At 41.3% G+C, this 20,546-nt stretch overlaps 1 protein-coding gene across 1 annotated transcript in view; it reads right to left on the reverse strand.

Annotated features, from left to right (window-relative positions):
- Positions 1–8,490: 8,490 nt before the first annotated feature.
- The window catches only part of LOC147012459 (sodium-dependent noradrenaline transporter-like), a 71,404-nt gene continuing 59,348 nt past the window's right edge, over positions 8,491–20,546 (reverse strand). Inside the window, exons 10-15 of the mRNA XM_085856723.1 lie at positions 19,645–19,773; positions 19,418–19,517; positions 18,565–18,665; positions 18,295–18,462; positions 17,369–17,440; positions 8,491–12,661 (exon numbers count right to left, since the gene is read on the reverse strand). Coding sequence (XP_085712849.1) covers positions 12,638–12,661; positions 17,369–17,440; positions 18,295–18,462; positions 18,565–18,665; positions 19,418–19,517; positions 19,645–19,773 — 594 coding nt within the window. The 3' untranslated portion in view covers positions 8,491–12,637. The remainder of the gene's footprint in view (positions 12,662–17,368; positions 17,441–18,294; positions 18,463–18,564; positions 18,666–19,417; positions 19,518–19,644; positions 19,774–20,546) is intronic.

The following is a 20,546-nucleotide window of genomic DNA, read 5'->3' on the forward strand; positions in this document are numbered from 1 at the left end:
ACCATGTGGTGGTGGTACAGGAGGGTGATAAAAACCTTTCCAGTTAGGAAAATAAGGGCGAGAACAAGGTAAGAGGTCTCTCCATCGAACCTTCTGCTGTTATTTGCCGTTGCAAAAGAAATTTTACACAACCCAAATAAAGGTATTTTTGTTTGGGAAGGCCATTGAAGCCTGCGTTAAAAGGGGGACAAGGAAGAGAGCTGGCAAGAAAAAAAGCACATACGAGTTCAGGAAAGGTAGAGAGAGAAGGTATTCAATGTGCATTTTGTTCATTGCTTTGGTGGTCTTGCTCCCAAGCAGGTGCGAGCTGTGTGCATGTCCAAAGTACACTACCTAATATGCGTGCCACGATTCGAGAGGATCGCACACCGACCAGGCTTGCCAATGCATCAGCTCCGATCCAGTTGCCGTTTGGACTGATAAGATTTGCGACAGATTTAACGCCCTTGTTGGTAAAGCGTTGAATAAAACACCCATCAGCAGGCATATCATGGAAAAACGAGTTGTAGAACAAAGGTTCTTCCAGAAACATCTGTTTAGTTTAAGAATGTGTATATCTTGCTATTGTCAGAGCTTGCCACGCATTTAGTATGCTCTGATAGAAACCAAAGAGGGGGGATGTGTCGATTTTGGAAGGGTCAATCAGGAAAAGAGAGTGGTCATAGCCTAGCCTCCCAGCCTGTTGCAAAAGGTGACGAGCGACGTTGACCCATGGTGGAGAGAGTCGCGTGTATAGCATGCGAAGAGCAACCGAGAGTCGAAAGGCCATTAGCCGGCTCTTTATGTCGACCAGGCCTTGTCCTCCATCGGTCAGTGGTAAACTGAGGACACCAGGTCGCAGCCAGTGTTTTCCATCCCAGAAAAAGGACACAAAGTACTTCTGGAGCTGTTGAGGCAACGCCGATGGAGGATGCAGCATGAAGAACCTGTGCCATATGGTAGAGGCCACCAGTGTGTTGATGACCAAGACCCTTCCACGATATGACAGTTGTGTGATCAGACCTTTCCATTTTTGCAGTTTACCCTCAACAAACTCAAGCAGACCAGCCCAATTCTTTGCTACTGTGGTATTATTACCTAAGAACACTCCAAGGTATTTCACACAATCATTGGCCCATGACAGTGGAGCAGGAAGTCTTGGCGCCAAGTGGCACAACGGACCGAGCCAAAGGGCGCTCGTTTTGTTCCAATTTACTTTGGCTGAAGAAACCTTTTCGAATTAGGATAAACAATAACGAACGATGTTAATGTCATTGATATCTTGTACGAATACACATACATCATCGGTGTATGCCAGTACCTTGATGGGCCGTTCAAACTGGGACAAACTAAACCCTGTTAGTCTACAAAGCAAAGAAACCAGTAGGGGTTCAATGGAGAGAGCATAAAGCAACCCAGAAAGAGGGAAACCTTGTCTAATTCCCCTGTTAACAGACAAAGGTGCAAGAAGTTCATTGTTTATCTTAAGCACACTATAAATATTATTGTATAGTAACTTAATATAAGAGATGAAGGTTGAACCAAGTCCAACCCGCTCAAGTACTTCGAAAAGGTATCGATGGTCAACACGGTCAAAGGCTTTTTTCTGATCAAGGAGAAGAAGTCCTAAATCTTTAGGGTTTTCCTTGCACAGTTCAATGATGTCTCTCACAAGGGAGATGTTGTCATAGATGGAACGTTTTGGGACAGTGACATTGGTCTTCCTTCAACAACGAGGATAAATGAGGAGTAAGTCACGATGCCGGGGCTTTTGAAAAGATCTTATAGTCCGTACATAACAGGGAGATAGGACGCCAATTTTCAATACACAACACGTCTCCCTTTTTTGGGATAAGGGTAAGAAGAGCTCGTCAGCAACTCTGAGGTAGCTCTCCAAGCTGGCAGCTTGCGTTCAAAGTGTTAATGAGTTTTGGACCCAATAAGTGCCAAAAGTTCTTGTAAAATTCGGTTGCAAGTCCATCCAAACCAGGTGCTTTCCCAATGGCAAGGCTGTGCAGGGCAGTGCCAAGTTCATCCAAGGTAATGGGTCTTTCCAGTTGGGAACGCCCATCTTCACACAACACTGGCAGGCCTACGGAGATAGAGGTCACACTGACAGGATTTATTTGTTCCATTGAATATATTTTCGAAAAGTATTCCTTCAGGAAAAGTTTGATTTCTGATTGTGTAAAGGTAATGGGTGAATCTGACAATCGCATCTGAGAAAGCTGTTTACTGAGAAGATGTTTCTCTAAGGAAAAGAAGTACTTGGTTGATACGTCTGCCTCATTCAGGTGTCGCACCCTCATCCGAACTAAGGCACCACGTGCATTCCTCTCGGTTATTTCCTTTAATAAGGACTGTTTCTCAGTTAAGGTTTTTGTATGTTACTAATACATTTTGTCCGATGACCCATTGGAGTTGTAAAATCTCTAACGGTAATATTTTCTTAACTTCATGGTCAGCCCTTGATGAGAAAAACTGATACTGTTGACAGAAACCTTTAATTTGGGTTTTTACTAAATCCCACCATATCAGCGGGTTAACGGAACAGCTAAGCTTCTGTTCTAGGAGAGCCATCCAGAAGGATTCAAAGGCCTGAATGAAGTTGAGGTTTTCTAGTAAACTGTTATTGAATTTCCAATGAGAGCTCCCTGGACATGGTTTAGAGAGTTCAACAAAGACTAGAGCGAGGGAATGGTCAGAGAAACCAGAAGGCACAATATCGGATTTATAAACTCCATGTAATAAATGAGAATTTACAAAGATGCGATCAAGCCTCACAAGTGAGATGTGGTTGTTTAAACAACGACACCACGTGTAAGACCGATCAGAAGGGTGCTGCACGCGCCAAACATCATGGAGATTATATTTCGCAATGATGTTTGCAAAAAGTTTTGCGCTACATGGTTGGGGTTCCGGCTCGTTTCGGTCACATGAAGCATTAACAGTACAGTTAAAATCACCACCAATAATTAGACAAGTCTGCAAATCCAGTGTTTGCAGGAATTTTCTCAGTTCAGCAAAAAAGGAGATGTTTTTATTCCGCAAAAAAAGGAGATTCCGCTCGTCATTTTTGCTTGGAGCGTACACATTGAGAATCGTGAACTTGACCTGGTTGATGGAGAAGGTCACAGAGGCAAGGTGTCTATCAATAATACTCATAAATTTAAGGTAGGACGGATTGAAATGTTTCCCTAAGACAAACATGATGCCTGCCTTCGACGAGGAGTTGTTACTGAAGAAACATTCCTTGTCCATCAATAGTCTCCACTGAGCCTGAACAGATCGGACAGCATGGGTCTCTTGTAACAAAGCTATGATAAGACCGTTGACCTCTACCAACTGTTTAATTTGGATCTTGCGGAGCGGATTCCCACCACCATTAACATTTATCGTTCCAATCTTGAAGCTGGCCATCAGGAAAACAACAGCTTCTAAGAATAAGATCAGAAGCGGGATAATTGATTAGGATCCCTTTTCGCCTTGGCAATCAGTTTTTTTAAGCGGTGACAGTGTGTCTGGTGGAAACCGAATAAGTCAGGCTTACGTACGATAGCCTGAGCACACTCGAGGAAGGACGGTAGATCTGGAAAGTATTCCGTCAGGTTTATATTGCGTTTCCTGTATGTATTTTGTAAGAAGAGTCTTATTTGTTCGGGGGGCAGGGGGGGTAGGACCTTGACCGGTGAGCTTCTCCACCCTTTCCACCTGATTGTTCCTGTTTGCTTCCTCCAGGTCAGATTCATCAGAGTCGGTTTTAGTTTCCGAGTCACACAAGATTGTACAGTCCTGCATATCGATACTGTGGTCAGTATTAATACAAGGATCTGTACTGGTTACCACGTCTATGTGCTCACCGGCAAGTAGGGTAAACTTGTTGGCCGTAGGTACCGGGGTCCGGGTCCATTCCGGGTCCATACCGGGTAAACATTGTCGAGTGAAGTCAGTCACAACTGCAGGAACATTACCGACAGATTCCTCGTTTGTAAATGCCGCCTTCTTCTGGGTTAAACGACCATCAGGTAAAGTCTTTCTCTTCCTTGATGAAACGACGGTGAAACCATCACAAACATTCGTTTTGCTGTTTGGACTATCGGGCTGAGAGGACTGGGCCTTATTACCGGACACGGGATTCGCTTCCTTCACAGTCGAGGAAGAATAAGAAGAAGAAGACGGATCCTTGTTGACGAGGTTTGTTTCATCGTTTGACGAAGTCGCCTTTGGGGAAGATCGTTTCAAGTGTCCGAAATTACCACATTCAAAACATTTCAGGGTGTCAGTGGTTACGTAGACTTGGTTATCATGATTATCAATTTTGAGTTTTAAAACGATGTTCAAGGTTCTTTCAGCCTTAGAGGGAGGAAACACCACACAAGCTTGTCTCCGAAAACACATCACATACTTCGTCCGATCGTCCTGGCTTCGTAAAGGTGACATAGTGATTTCAGAAACCACAGAACCATAACGAGATAGTTCGGAGATCATCGTCTGATTCTTCAGGAAAGGAGGAACATTCGAGATCATGATCTTGACGGCCGGTGTGTCGAGAGGGGATGGTGGGAGCATAAATAACGATGCGTAGAAGGAAACAAAGGAAAGAAGGTGAAAAACGATGCGAAAGGGGATAGAAAGGCGAAAAACAGGGCAGATCACAGCTCACCAAGAGCACACAGTCGCCATGACACTCTACTCGACTCACCAGCAGGGAGAGGGAGAGGGGGGGGGGAGAGAGATAGAGATAGAGATAGAGATAGAGATAGAGATAGAGATAGAGATAGAGATAGAGATAGAGATAGAGATAGAGATAGAGATAGAGATAGAGAGAGAGAGAGAGAGAGAGAGAGAGAGAGAGAGAGAGAGAGAGAGAGAGAGAGAGAGAGAGAGAGAGAGAGAGAGAGAGAGAGAGAGATATGAAAAAAAAAAGAAGAGAGGAAGGTGAGGGGTGTTGGTGGGGTTCATAAAGACAATGATATGTTTTGCTTCATGACCGATCACACACCCAAAACAAACTCATGTCAGAACAGCTGTACAGACAACGACACAACAGAGTTTATAACGTAATCCGCTGGCACATCTGCAAAAACTTTGACGTACCAGTTGTAGGAAATTTATGGGAACATGAACCAAAAGTAATCACTGAAAACATGGAAGTACCGACCGCTCACGTACAAACTAATGATCCCATCGAGCATGAACATCGAAAACAAAGCGTTGCGACCAGATATCATACTTAGGTACAAAAAAAAAAGAGAAGAAGGCATTGCATATTGAGGTGTTAATCGCAGTGATTTTGGACTAAACGATGCAGAAATCAAGAAAATGACCAAACACCAAGACCTCAAGAATGAAGTGAGAAGATCCTGGAATGTGAAGAATGCCAAAGTTGTTCCAGTGATAGCTGGACCGACAGGAATGATGACAAAGAACCTCACAGAGATATTAAACATATGGGCAATACCCCTGGGCGCTCACCTGGTAGTACCTGGAGAAGATAACCAGGAACCACTGGTAGTCATGGATGATCCACAAAATATATGATGGAGAAGAAAGTGAATATCTATAGATTTTTCTTTTAATACCATGAACAAACTTTGGCACATTACGGGTGATAAAGGTTGTGGTCAAGTTTCATCCAAATTGTGTGTGTGGTTTCAGAAAAGAAAGCAAATCCATATTTTGGAGGGCAACCCCCCCCCCCCCCAGTCGAACCCTTCCGATCCCAATTTGAATGTCATGAGCAAACTTTAGTACATCGTGGGTGGCGAAGATGGCGGTCACGTTTCATCGAAATTGTATGCGTACTTTGGAGAAGAAAGCAAATACATATTTTGAGGGGCAACCCCCCTTTAAACCCCCTCAGAGGAGATTTTTCTCATGTTATGAACAAACTTTGATACATCACAGCTGATGAAGGTTGTCGTGAAGTTTCATCGGAATTGTGTGTATCGTTTCTGAGAAAAAACAAATACCTCTTTGGGGAGGGAACCAAGCCTCAAGACGAGTTATTTTATAGTCAGGTTTATTACATCCTCATCAACAACAACGACACCACGCTCACTCGACCCGGTCACCATTACGCACGTGTTTGGGACAATGCACGTGAGTGGAGTTTTCATCACCTCAGGGCTGGCTCCGCCTTAGCCAGATGGAGTGTTCGGGCCGACCAATGAAGGGCCGCCACGAGTCGCCTGACAACCGACCGTCCAATCAGGAGGCGAGTGGTGAGGAAAAGAAACCCCTCCCACCTCAAGAAGAGGGGGTGTGGTGGTCAGGACGAGTGTGTTCTGCAGGATCGTGGCAATAGCGGTCTGTGGTCTTGGTCTCAATTAGCGGTAGGCGGTCATGGTTCGGGCGGTCTGCGGTCCTTTGCGGTGGATCACTGTGATGGTGGTGACCGAACAGTGTGGTGGTGCTCGAGCAGCCAGGGTCGTGGGCTGTGGACTTCGGGTCGTGGGTTCGAGTCCCACCGTGGTGATTTTTGGAGTCGATGTGACCGCACGAGGCATGACAGGTACTCCGGCCTGGCTCTACCCACTAAAGACCCACGGGGTCCAGTTTCGTGTGTGTGTGTGTGTGTGTGTGTGTGTGTGTGTGTGTGTGTGTGTGTGTGTGTGTGTGTGTGTGTATGTGTGTGTGTGTGTGTCCGTGGGGCCCCGTCTTTAAGTAGAAATTGTGAGTGCTTTCCTTTGCTTGTACATTACATTCCTTTTAACCGTGATAACTCTGCTTTGTGTCCCCCTCCCCGGTTATTGTTAAAAATAAACCCACGTTAAATGTTCCAGTTCGTTGTTTGTGTTTTCTTTCATTGGCCTAGCAAGGTGCGTATTGAGAATTAGTGAGGTTTTTCGGGCCGGTAAGTTGTCCTTGGGACCGACGCGGCTTTGGTAACTTCCGCTCGGTAACACCGGATCCGAGTCGCTGATAGCGACTCGATTAGGACAAAGTCGGTCGAGGGTGTGGTTTCCCCGGTAGTTGGACGGCGTGAGTACTTAGGTAAATTGGAATTAGACAAGTGGACCCTACCTCACGCCTTCAAAATATTGGCAACCACGGTCTTCTAAGTGACCCGTGACCTTTCGGAGTTGTCCGAGAGTCACGACCTAAATTCCGGCTGCTCGGTGGGAGACGACTCCACTGCTCCACCTCGTAGTCGTTTATTGCCACCGAACCCCGGCCCACAACAAATTGGTGTCAGTAGTGGAGATACGAACCTCTCCGCCCTCATAGAAGGGTTACAGGATTCGAACCCACAAAATTGGTGATCAGGAGTGTGATTCGGCCCCTCCGCCTTGGTAGAAAAATTAACGGGATTCGGATCAGGGGTGTACGGAGCAAGCTGCTGTTTTTCCCTCTTCCCAACCTGCTGTTTCTCCTTTGGGTGGCTGGATCCATTTTAGTGTGCAGGTGCTCAATCATTGCAATAAAGCATGTGAGGCTCGGCATCATCGCATAGGGGGCAAGAGGAAATGAATGTGTACTGTAAGTTATTGAATATGCTTTGCACCCTGCCCCCCTCGTTTGAATTCTCCCACCATTTCCCCGTTTGAATTCCCCAACTGCTATCCTTCCCGCTATCTTCCCATTTGAATTCTCCCAACCACCATTGCTCCTGTCATTTCCTGCTCAACAACCCAACCGGCCAGCAGATAACATTGAACAGCATCCGCAAAGATGCAGCTGGTTTGAGAGTCGGACTTGGGGTTAACATGGAACACTCTCAATACCCTCTTGCTGTTGAGCCCGGTTTCATAAAATGAACTCGGCCACATGTTGCAACTATTCCATCTCTCAGTCTGCATCGTGTTCTCCCTCCAGAAGGTATGGCTCCCTGCCCGCTTTATATTGTGTCTTCCACAAGGTCACTCCAAGGCTTGGCGTCGAAGGGTCTGTATGCCTTGGTGTCTTCAAAGACTCGCTCCATATCAGTCTGTTTCTCTTTCATGTAGGAATATAGTTTGGACACATTAATCTAAACATTGTATTGTATAAAGTGATTTGTCCAGCCATGTGGACATTAACCCAGCACTAGCCTGCACAAGTGCCCTTTCGCACAGCAACCACAATACTTATTTAATTTAAGTTGCCTTTTCCCACAGTGTATCGGCTAACAACATTTCCAATCATTTGGTATTGATTATTGATCCGCAACAGTGTTGAAAAAGTCAATACAGAATAATTCTTCAGCAGAATGGACATTGTCAGGACAAGGGGCCGCAGTTTAAGAATAAATAAGAGGAGAGTTAGGATGGTAGTAAAACAGGGGTCTTTCACTCAGAGAGTGGTGAATGCATGGAAAGGTCTCCCTGCAAAAGTAGTTAGAGACAGTAGAGTCCTTGGATAGTTTTAAAATTGAGTTAGCTATATACGTAGATATCTGGAAGTAGTGAGGATCGAGAAGTCCGAAGCGGTTGCCATGATTCCATGGATTTGTTCGGCGAAAGGGCATCCTCCTACATTTAAGTTCCTTGTAAATCCTTGTTTGATTTATTCTTTCACTCACACCAACAATTTCTTGTCATTTTCACCTTTATTTCCTCATGTACAGCGTGAAAGGTTAGTTGGTAAACAATGAGTATAACAGATTGAATAGCATTTGGTGTTCCATATGTAGTGAATGAGTGAAAATTCATATTAATTCGTTCTTTGTGTCCCAGCAATTAAACCCAGGATACAGTCATGCTGTCGTGTTGGTAGAATTGTCATTGTGCTGCCAAAGCAGGTTTATCATTAATTACAACAATAATGCAAAAAACCCCATTGAATTGAAAGGTGAACGAGGGTCCACGAAGGCACGATCCAACATCACCGAAAGTTCTCAAACGACCAAGCGAATGAGCTAAGTTCGCACGGACGATGGGACATGAAGCTGCTGAGATTTAGTCATGATGAATAAACACAGATCATGGTTTCATAATGTAAAAGAAACTCCAGGGATCCGTTTCGTTTCCTCAACACCGGAGGCCCTGCAGTTACATCGTGCGACTCAAAGTTAAGCGACACCCAAAAAGGCAACGTACGAAGTCCTCAAAAATCACTTTCTGCAAACAAATTCATCCAAAATCTCCAAAGATTAATGTTATCGAGGCGTATACATGGAATTAAAAATCATTTATATAATTCTCTTACTAACCATATATACCTGTATATTGTGTACATGGTGGCCACAATGTCTTGTCACCCATTGTAAAAAATTGGGACATTATCTTTTATCGCATTATCTGACAACACTGAAGGGTTCTACAAGTTATACCACATACATGTGCAGTACTCTTACTTCATTACACACCAGCAGAGCTTACCCATCACCGCTGATGGACCAATTCGTCATCGTCTTTGCCAAAAATTTTGGGCGAGAAGGAAAGGAAGACAAATTTACCCATGCTTTACAACATATGATGCAAGCCTTAAGTGTCCAACAGATCCGTTTGTGCTCCATCATTGTTATCGCAAAGTCTGGTGTTGCCTTAACGATTATGGTGGCTAGATATATATATATATATATATATATATATATATATATATATATATATATATATATATATATATATATATATATATATATATATATATATATATATAGTTTTTCACGCTGAAAATTTTACGTGGAGATGCGGAAGGTGTGGAACATCGGCATAACGGTGATCCAGCACAATATTTACTCTTTCTTGCATCACATTGGGTTAAAGGAACACTTGTAGGGTCATGTCCAGGTTAGAGGTCAAGAGATGCTGATCGGATACCATGTGAATCACCTGTGAACGCCCTCACAGGGCAACGTCATGCAGATACACCACATTGACAAAACGACATTAGGAGATATGAACATACATCCAGGTGAATAACAAGAATATAGATGTATCAGTAGGCTATATGATACCATTTGAAATCAAGCTCCATGATAGGGTGAGGCGAATGCTCAGGTGGGAACCAATCGCAGGCCGCCTCGATGTACACGTACCATCTGTGTGTGGTACTGTACTCTAACCCGCTCACTGCGATCTGGTCCTTATGTTCGAATCCAATATTTGTGAATGAAATCGGACCCTTATGAGGTATTGTACTTACAATATCGTAATATCATGATAATGGTCGCAAGAGGTGCTTTAAATGAAACCTGGACCTTTGATTAGACTTATAACTGAGCATGTGCATGTATGTTACAACACATTGTACAGCTTTGGACACACTTGTCCACAGAGTGGAAAATTCCATCAGCCTTCAGTGTAGAACTCTGTAGGACGTGTCCATAGCCAGTGCAGGACATCATTGTTCGTCCCCCAGTGATGGAAAGCTTATCTGTGTTCTTCAATGGCAGTATCCGTCACACGTGATCATCACCAGACTGTCACCAATGGGTGTACTTTTGAACAACCTGTTGGGCATTTTCATTCAGCAGGAAGTTAATTTTTATTATCTCTTCTTCCCTCTTGTATCTTGTCTCGTGGCCGCTGAACATGGTTTCAAAGTGTGCCGCCCTTGAAACTGCGTTCCATTCAATTTATCCATCCCCGTTTGGACTATCAAAGCGAACTCGCCCCCATTTTATAATGGACCCTTCGCCAAAGTGTGCGGAAGTGCGATGGGATGATATTAATCGGTATCGGTCCTAAAAGGTTATGAAGATAAGATTTGAGATTATTGCTACGAGAGACACAGTCAAAGTCCGAAACCACTCATGGATGTGCAGTTTCTCTCGGGGCCCAGAACGCACCTCAGACCACCGGCTCGACCAGTGACCCAAGACAGATGCTGCAAAGCCTGCGAGAGTGCCTGCTCCTGTGAACGGTGCATACCGGATAGCCCACGCCTCAGCATCTTAATCCTTTGCAACGTCTCTTCTTTTCTGACACCTTCACGATTTTAAAAGGTGCGAAAAAATAATTCGGATTACAAAAAAAAACAAGCTCAAGTGAGCTAAGATCCTCGTCCTCTTAATGACGTCATAAAAACGAATATGACGTCATTGTCATGTATCAGGTTTGCCATAAATTATCTGTGCTAATGCCCGGCTTCATTCCCGCAAACAAAATTCAAACAGCTTGCCTAGTTTCGGAGATAATGGTATAGGCGATTTCCATTAGCGGCGATATTATGACGTCAACTTTTTTTCTAGGAAGAATTTCCAAAATCGGGGATGGTTACTGCCTGCGCGTGGGCTTTCTGCATATACATGGAAAGTTTCACGAAGATCCGATGAAAACTTTGGGTTGTGAAACAAAAAGTCAAAAAATAGGAATGACGTCATAAAAATTGATATGACATCATAGTGATGTATCATATGTGCGGTAATTCATCTCTGCTAATGCCCTGTTCGATTCCCGCAAACAGAATTCAAAAAGCTTGCCTAGTTTCGGAGATAATTTTTTAGGTGATTTCCATTAGCAGAGATATTTTGACGTCATAACTTTTTTTTCTAGGAGGAATTTTCAAAATCGGAGATGGTTACTGTCTGTGCAGGGTATGTCTACATATATATGCCAAGCTTCAGGAAGTTTTGATGAAAACTGTAGGCTGTGAAACAAACAAGTCCACAAGAAGAAGATGAAGAACAACAACGTGAGTAAGACTACGAAATCCTCCACGAGGATCTAAAAATGGCCTCCATCCTGTTGCTTTTTGCTCAAGACTTGCTGAGAAAAGAAAAAAAACACATCCATAAAATATGTACAAACGAAAAGCGAGCTTTTCATAGCTCGGATAGATGATTGGAAGCAGGCCGCGGGAGAACCCAAGTCAGGGCAGCACAGTTTTCCACCTGGGTCGAGTAGCACACAGAAACGAGATAGTTGTGACCTCACCAGTCGCCATCTTGATTTGCAGCCCGTGCATTCAACAAGGAAGTGAGCAATTCTGAGTATTGGTTACGTCATTGTAAATACAAATTCCCTCCAAAATGATTAAGACAGATGCAGTGCCTTTTACTCATAATTATTAATCTTCAGGTCAGATTTAAACCACCCTCGTAATAATCGTTACCGTCGTTACCAAAACCAAAACCTGCACTCACGTTTTCACTAAACAACGAGGTTTGATTCAAATATGATTTGATTCACAACAACTTCAGTTAAATTATTCAAATCACCTGGTAAGCATGATTAATAACTGTTTCTAAGTGGATACAGTACTAGCAAAAACAGTTTCGGGTCCATGACAGATACGATGTTTTGGGGCTTGCAGCGTGTCAGGCCACGGGCTCACCTAGCCCCGCCAATGGCATATTGATCATCGATTACAATCCGCTTTAAATCATTTCCTTCCAATGGCCGAGGATGAAAATGTCAGAGACTATAATAAATGTTTTTTGATGAAAGTTTTGAATGGTATTTTAATCCCTAAGACATATGAGATTTGATAAGCCCACTCATGTTCATCACATTAGTGTTATTTTCTCTCGGGGGTGGTTATTACAACTCTTACATCTTACTATTACAATTATATTACAACTCTCATCAGAAGCTTGAGAAAACTTCCCTCCATGTGACACCAGCAATCAAGGACTGCACATGCAAGAGAACGCAGACGCTCAACGGTTGTGTGTGGACACCTGGGAAGGCTGGAAGCAGGTAAGGCAAGGCCGTGCGGTCCTACATCGCATCCAGATCTTTCAGTTTCTCAAATACCTGGGTCAAGCTTTGATGAAGAGTTCTTTCAGGTTTCATAACGCCAGCCAGTGCTTCTTCTGTGATATGAAATCGAGGAAAGAGAGAAAAATAAATAACAAAAAAGCAACATGTAGTGTGTAACCGTCTTTGTAACAGCTTGTACGTGAATCACATGGAGAACTAGAACGGAACTAGGTGGAGCACACACCTCAACTAGGCTGAACAGTGAACAGTTAACCTTTTGTGTCCCACTGACAGGCCGGATCTGCATCTGGACTTGAACAAAAATATAATCGGCTTGATCTCGTCACCGAACCAACTCATCCACCAAGTTTTGTCATAATCCGTCCACAACTTTTTGAGATATAGTGCACCTAATATATCGTGTTTGGTCGAATCTCTCAAATGTGAAGAATCACTTAAAAAAATTTATTATTCGGATCTGGATCTTCACCAAAATCTAAATGATTCGTCCTTGTCACACACCCAATCTGTCCACCAGGTTTCGTCCTAATCCGTCCATAACATTTTTGAGATACTCTGCTCCCAGCCAAACAAACAGGCAGAGGTGAAAATATAACAATGCACTAAAAATTACCCATGTATTTATATAAAGTATAATCAATGATAAATTACTGTACTAGTACACATGTATTATATAAAGTATAATCAATGATTAATTACTGTACTAGTACACATGTATTATATAAAGTATAATCAATGATTAATTACTGTACTGGTACACATGTATGATATAAAGTATAATCAATGATTAATTACAGTACGAGTAAACATGTATTAGATAAATTATAATCAATGATTAATTACTGTACGAGTACACATGTATTATATAAAGTATAATCAATGATAAATTACTGCACTAGTACACATGTATTATATAAAGTATAATCAATGATAAATTACTGCACTTGTACCCATGTATTATATAAAGTATAATCAAGGATAAATTACTGTATTAGTACCCATGTATTATATAAAGTATAATCAATGATAAATTACTGTACTAGTAGCCATGTATTATATTGTTACGGCTGTGGAAATTCGCAGAACACCATATAAGTCCTTAGTTCAGTTATGTCGATAAGTCTGTGTTCAGATAGATTTCCCCACCGTTGTCTAATGGGATTTATTTGTGTGATCAGGGCTGTGATCTTTGAATTAGCCGTTTTTCTTTTGCCATCGTTATTTTGGACCAATCACTTCACAACAACCACCTCCACCACCAACATCGCTCTCATCAACTGCTTCACAACAACCACCTCCACCACCAACATTGCTCTCATCAACCGCTTCACAACAACCACCTCCACCACCAACATTGCTCTCACAACCGCCTTCACACAACCGCCCTCACACAACCACCTTCTCCACAACGCCAACCACAGCCACCATCTCCTAAACCACATCTCCCCCAATGCCCAACAACGGAACAACATCGCGTCACCTTCAACTCCGCGGGGCGCCGCCATCTTTGCGCTGGCAATGGCGACATCGCTGCAAACAGATGCGGGGGTTTCCTCGTTGCTGGCAACGGTGATTTCTACCACGTCTGCTCTTCCTTCAGCATCGATGATCTCTACCACGTCAGCTCGCTTCAAGCTTCGCCTCGGAATTCGGATCAGGAGAGCGAGAGGGGCGGAGCCAGTGGGGGTCAGAGGTGAAAGTGCGGAGATCAGATCTCGCCTCACGAACCCTATAAGAAGGCGTGCGAGGTGCCAAGGCAGTCGAGTCAGTCGGGGTTTGGAGTGGTGTGAGGAGCGGAGTTATAGTCCAAGGGAAGGGCAGTGGAAGTCTGGGTTCGCCGAGGAGACGAAGTTGGGAGCACAGCAGGCTAGCCGCGCCACGCGGAACTGCATGTTCGTGTGGGACGTGGGGAGAGCCGGAGAGAGGTCGCCAGCCAGCATCAAACGGTCTGAGGTGATCGGGCTTCGGGACAGTCCGAGCAGCGTGAGGGACGGACGGGCTCTTAAAGAGAGCATCAACTCTGAAAGAGCATAAGGCCCGTTCGTTCCTCTGAGGGGTTGCCGGCTGGGCCCGAATCACCAGGCCGTCAGACGAGGCTGTATTACTGTGACAAATTACTGACAAATTACTATTATATTCATCTATTACAATGACTATTACAATGACTATTACAAATTACTATTACAGTGACAAATTACTGTACTATTACCCATGTATTATATAAAGTATAATCTATGATTAATTACTGTACTAGCACACATGTATTATATAAAGTATAATCAATGATTAATTACTGTACTATTACCCATTTATTATATAAAGTATAATCAATGATTAATTACTGTACAAGTACACATGTATTATATAAAGTATAATCAATGATAAATTACTGTACTGGTACACATGTATTATATAAAGTATAATCAATGATAAATTACTGTACAAGTACACATGTATTATATAAAGTATAATCAATGATAAATTACTGTACTGGTACACATGTATTATATAAAGGTATAATCAATGATTAAGTACTGTACCATTACCATGTATTACATAAAGTATAATCTATGATTAATGACTGTACCAGTACACATGTATTATATAAAGGTATAATCAATGACAAATTACTGTACTATTACCCATGTATTACATAAAGTATAATCTATGATTAATGACTGTACCAGTACACATGTATTATATAAAGTATAATCAATGATAAATTACTGTACTCGTACATATGTATTATAGAAAGTATAATCAATGACAAATTACTGTACTGTTACACATGCATTATATAAAGTATAATCAATGATTAATTACTGCACTATTACCCATGTATTATATAAAGTATAATCAATGATTAATTACTGTACTAGTACACATGTATTATATAAAGTATAATCAATGATTAATTACTGTACTATTACCCATGTATTATATAAAGTATAATCAATGATTAATTACTGTACAAGTACACATGGATTATATAAAGTATAATCAATGATAAATTACTGTACTGGTACACATGTATTATCTAAAGGTATAATCAATGACAAATTACTGTACTATTACCCATGTATTATATAAAGTATAATCTATGATTAATTACTGTACTAGCACACATGTATTATATAAAGTATAATCAATGATTAATTACTGTACTATTACCCATTTATTATATAAAGTATAATCAATGATTAATTACTGTACAAGTACACATGTATTATATAAAGTATAATCAATGATAAATTACTGTACTGGTACACATGTATTATATAAAGTATAATCAATGATAAATTACTGTACAAGTACACATGTATTATATAAAGTATAATCAATGATAAATTACTGTACTGGTACACATGTATTATATAAAGGTATAATCAATGATTAAGTACTGTACCATTACCATGTATTACATAAAGTATAATCTATGATTAATGACTGTACCAGTACACATGTATTATATAAAGGTATAATCAATGACAAATTACTGTACTATTACCCATGTATTACATAAAGTATAATCTATGATTAATGACTGTACCAGTACACATGTATTATATAAAGTATAACCAATGATAAATTACTGTACTCGTACATATGTATTATAGAAAGTATAATCAATGACAAATTACTGTACTGTTACACATGCATTATATAAAGTATAATCAATGATTAATTACTGCACTATTACCCATGTATTATATAAAGTATAATCAATGATTAATTACTGTACTAGTACACATGTATTATATAAAGTATAATCAATGATTAATTACTGTACTATTACCCATGTATTATATAAAGTATAATCAATGATTAATTACTGTACAAGTACACATGGATTATATAAAGTATAATCAATGATAAATTACTGTACTGGTACACATGTATTATCTAAAGGTATAATCAATGACAAATTACTGTACTATTACCCATGTATTATATAAAGTATAATCAATGATTAATGACTGTACTATTACCCATCTATTTAATAAAGTATAACCAATGATAAATTACTGTACTATTACCCATGTATTATATAAAGTATAATCAATGATTAATTACTGTACGATTACCCATGTATTATATAAAGTATAATCAATGATTAATTCCTGTACTATTACCCATGTATTATATAAAGTATAATCAATGATTAATTACTGTACAAGTACACATGGATTATATAAAGTATAATCAATGATAAATTACTGTACTGGTACACATGTATTATCTAGAGGTATAATCAATGACAAATTACTGTACTATTACCCATGTATTATATAAAGTATAATCAATGATTAATTACTGTACCAGTACACATGTATTATATAAAGTATAATCAATGATAAATTACTGTACTAATACCCATGTATTATATAAAGTATAATCAATGATTAATGACTGTACTATTACCCATCTATTTAATAAAGTATAACCAATGATAAATTACTGTACTATTACCCATGTATTATATAAAGTATAATCAATGATTAATTACTGTACGATTACCCATGTATTATATAAAGTATAATCAATGATTAATTCCTGTTGTACTGGTACCCATGTATTATACAATGTATAATCACTGATTAATTACTGTACGATTACCCATGTATTATATCAAGTATAATCAGTGATTAAACTACCATGGAGTCAACACTGGATGTGTGTCTGACAGTGACCTTAATACTGACCTTCTAACAGCATTAGACGAGATGATATGAGATTGGATCAAACAGGAAAGTACCTCACGAAACCTTTTCACTTTAACTTCGCTTCTCAGCTCTTACCGTGAACTGTCGGACTTGGTCCTTCTCTACAAGATGATGTTCACTCTCTGGTGTCAAGGCGTAGGCCAGCCGCTGGGTGAGCAAAAAATGGTGATTGTTCAGAGGAAGCTCTTCATCTGTTTTTTTATTTTTCACACTTAGATTGTGCAAGCTCAACAACAAAAAACGAGCAACTTTCATAAAAGAAAAAGAGGTGAGGAACATGATGAAGAGGCAGAGAGATCTGGATAATTCCTCCAGGTCCTCTTTCAAACCCGAGTCCTCTTAGTATGACACGTCACACTTGTAGGCAATTCAAAATGTTGTTTCATGGAAAGATGTATTAAATCCACTTGGTTTGATGCGAAAGAGCATGAATGATTGTCATTATTATTGTTCATCATTATGGTTGCACGAGACTGGAACAAGGCATTTCAACATTAGAGTTCAAAGAACCTTATCATAGAAAGTATAATCAATGATTAATACTATATAAAGTATAATCAATGATTAATTTTGTTCCTCTCTCTCTCTCTCTCTCTCTCTCTTCCTGCCTCTGGAGCAAACTCCCACACTCTTTTCAATCCCACTCCTCCCTCCAGGTCTTCAAAACAGCTGTTCACCACCATTTCTTATCTTCCCCCATCCAACATGTTGATCTTTACTTCTCCCGTTAATCCACCCCAAACCCCCCACCTTCAAATTCCCTGTTTTCCTTTCAGAAAGTCCCTGTAGTACCATCTTTGTTACCCCATGTACCCCACCCCATCCCTCTCCCTTCCACAGATATCCTATTATCTTTGTTCCCCACTATTTTGTGCTTCCCTCTCCCACCCCTCCTGCCTTGTTATATGTTTCTGTCTCGTAGCTCTTACACGAGCCTCGACTTTGTATACAAAAAAAAAACATTCAATGTTCTACAAATGACCACAATCTTTAGGTAATACCTGTTTTAGTGAACCAGATGTGGTGGCTAGGTAATAAAAGGCATAACCAGGAACCATTGCCATGGTGGAGGCTGCCAATGTCCAGCCAAGTGCGTTTGCCCAAGTTGGGTACACGTAATCATTATGTTTGAGTGGAGAAAACTTCACAATGCTGATGACGAGCACAAACTTTGGGGGTAAGAAGGGCAAGAAGAAAATGTGGGTAATTAGAGTATGTATGCGTAAGAACTTTCTAAATTGATAAGTGAATGGAGAGAAACTTAGTTATACCAGGAGGAAACAGGGACTCGCAAACTTCCAGCAGATCCGCCAGTACAACCCAGGCCGAACTCCCGTCAAACGCATGATGTCATCGCTGAAACGGTCAACTCCTGGTCGTGAACATGACAAGAGATACTTAATCAACAGTGCGTGTCACGTGACTCCACCATGCTTCTCATGTAATCCTTTTCCCTTCACTAAATTGTGGCACACAGTCATAACAGCGATTCAAACTTCTAACAAAGTCATTCCGATTGACAATGCCAACATCGTTGGGATGAAACAGTCATCAGTTTCAGGACATTTACCGCCCAACATGGCTTCCGGTCACTTCCTGAGCCAATGCAGAAAACGACGTTCCCCGTTTATACCGCCAGGTTTCTTAAGAGATCTTTTGCAGGTTGAGCAGCCACACAAAGGTAACGACTTCATTGAGTTCTGTGGCCAACTTGCAATTCCGTTTTCAATCCCAGGAAGCAAAAGAGCTCACTTCGTACTCCACAGTCAGTTGTCTCATCAGAATTTGATTCCTGCTATTTTCACACTCGACTGAAAACTACTGCAGCGGCAAGTTGAACTTCAGGTGAGGGTGTAAAGCCTGCTGTTATCTCTCCATTTAGGTTGTATATGTTTAATGAGTGGACCACTGTGTGGCCACATTCCCTCCCCAGGGTTGGCTTTGTGACGTGCACGACCTGTAGAAGGTGGCACAGGCATGATGGGTCAAATGGCTTTCAGTACCTTAAAGACCTTGTGAATGGAGTATTTGCTGTCCCGTGATAATATGATATCACTTAATGATAATCCCGCTATGCATTGCCATACACACCCAACTACTTCACAATCCTTGTTTGGGGCTTACCATAGACCCAGGAAATGGCAACACATTCCACAAACACACCAAACAAGATGGCCGTTCCTGCACCAAATGTATCCAGCAGAGTGACTACGTATATACCGCCCTGCCATGGACACAGAAGAGCAGACATTAGCAAGGTGAAAACAATTTAATCGGACAAACACAAAAAAAGGCAAAAAGCTGGACATTGAGAGACAAACAGACATGTCAGTAATGAGTGATCAACACACCCTCGTGACGCAGAAAAGAGCGACCAGCAGTGACAGGAAGAGGCAGCCGAGGGTCACGAGCTTGCGATGACGACGAAACATGGGGACGTCGTCCGACAGAGCCGTAAGCACAGATTCAAGGCCTCCCATCTATCACACACGGAACAAGATAATCTTAGACGATTACATTACCATCTTCACCACAAGTTACAAAATGGTAGAAGATCAAAGTCTGAATACGTATGATGTCGTCGAGAGTTTGTGAAGTTTCAGCGTAAACCTTTGTTTGCATGTTTCTCAAAAGCGATCCCAGATCAGGTTGCTGGATGAGTGTTAACTAAGCTTTGCTTTGGACATGGTGACCCAGGTTCATATTCCATGTGTAAATTTTGATTTAATTTGTTCATGGTTTCCAACTTGTTTGCTTTTTTTAGCTCACCAGGAACGTAGTTCCACGGAGCTTATGGGATGGCGCGTCGTCTGTCAGTCCATCCATCCGTCCGTCCACAAATCTTTGCAACTTCTCTGAAACCACACGTATGGTTTTGATGCAACTTTACCACAACATTCATCACCATACATGTGCAAAAGTTTGTTCACGGCATTAAAAAAAAATCCATATTTTGTTCACGCTACATATTTTGTGGTTTTACTTTCTTCGCACATGGTTACCTGATTATCTTATCCAGCCACTACCTGGTGAGCGCCCAGGGGTATTGCCCCTATGATTGCATATGGAATCGAGACTCATGTCGGAACTACAACAAAGAACAGACCAGGACGTAATAAAACGAAAAGAACAATAGAAATGGAGGTGGGAGACACAAAAATAGCAGGATAGAGGGACAAAAACGGAGACCTGGAGAAATATGTGGGGAAGACCGATTTGAAGGGGAGGGATTGGACGATATGGTTTGGGTTGG

This window comes from Eptatretus burgeri, chromosome 15 (assembly GCF_056783735.1).
Source record: "Eptatretus burgeri isolate ZD-2024b chromosome 15, Ebu_testis_v1, whole genome shotgun sequence".
NCBI lineage: Eukaryota > Metazoa > Chordata > Myxini > Myxiniformes > Myxinidae > Eptatretus > Eptatretus burgeri.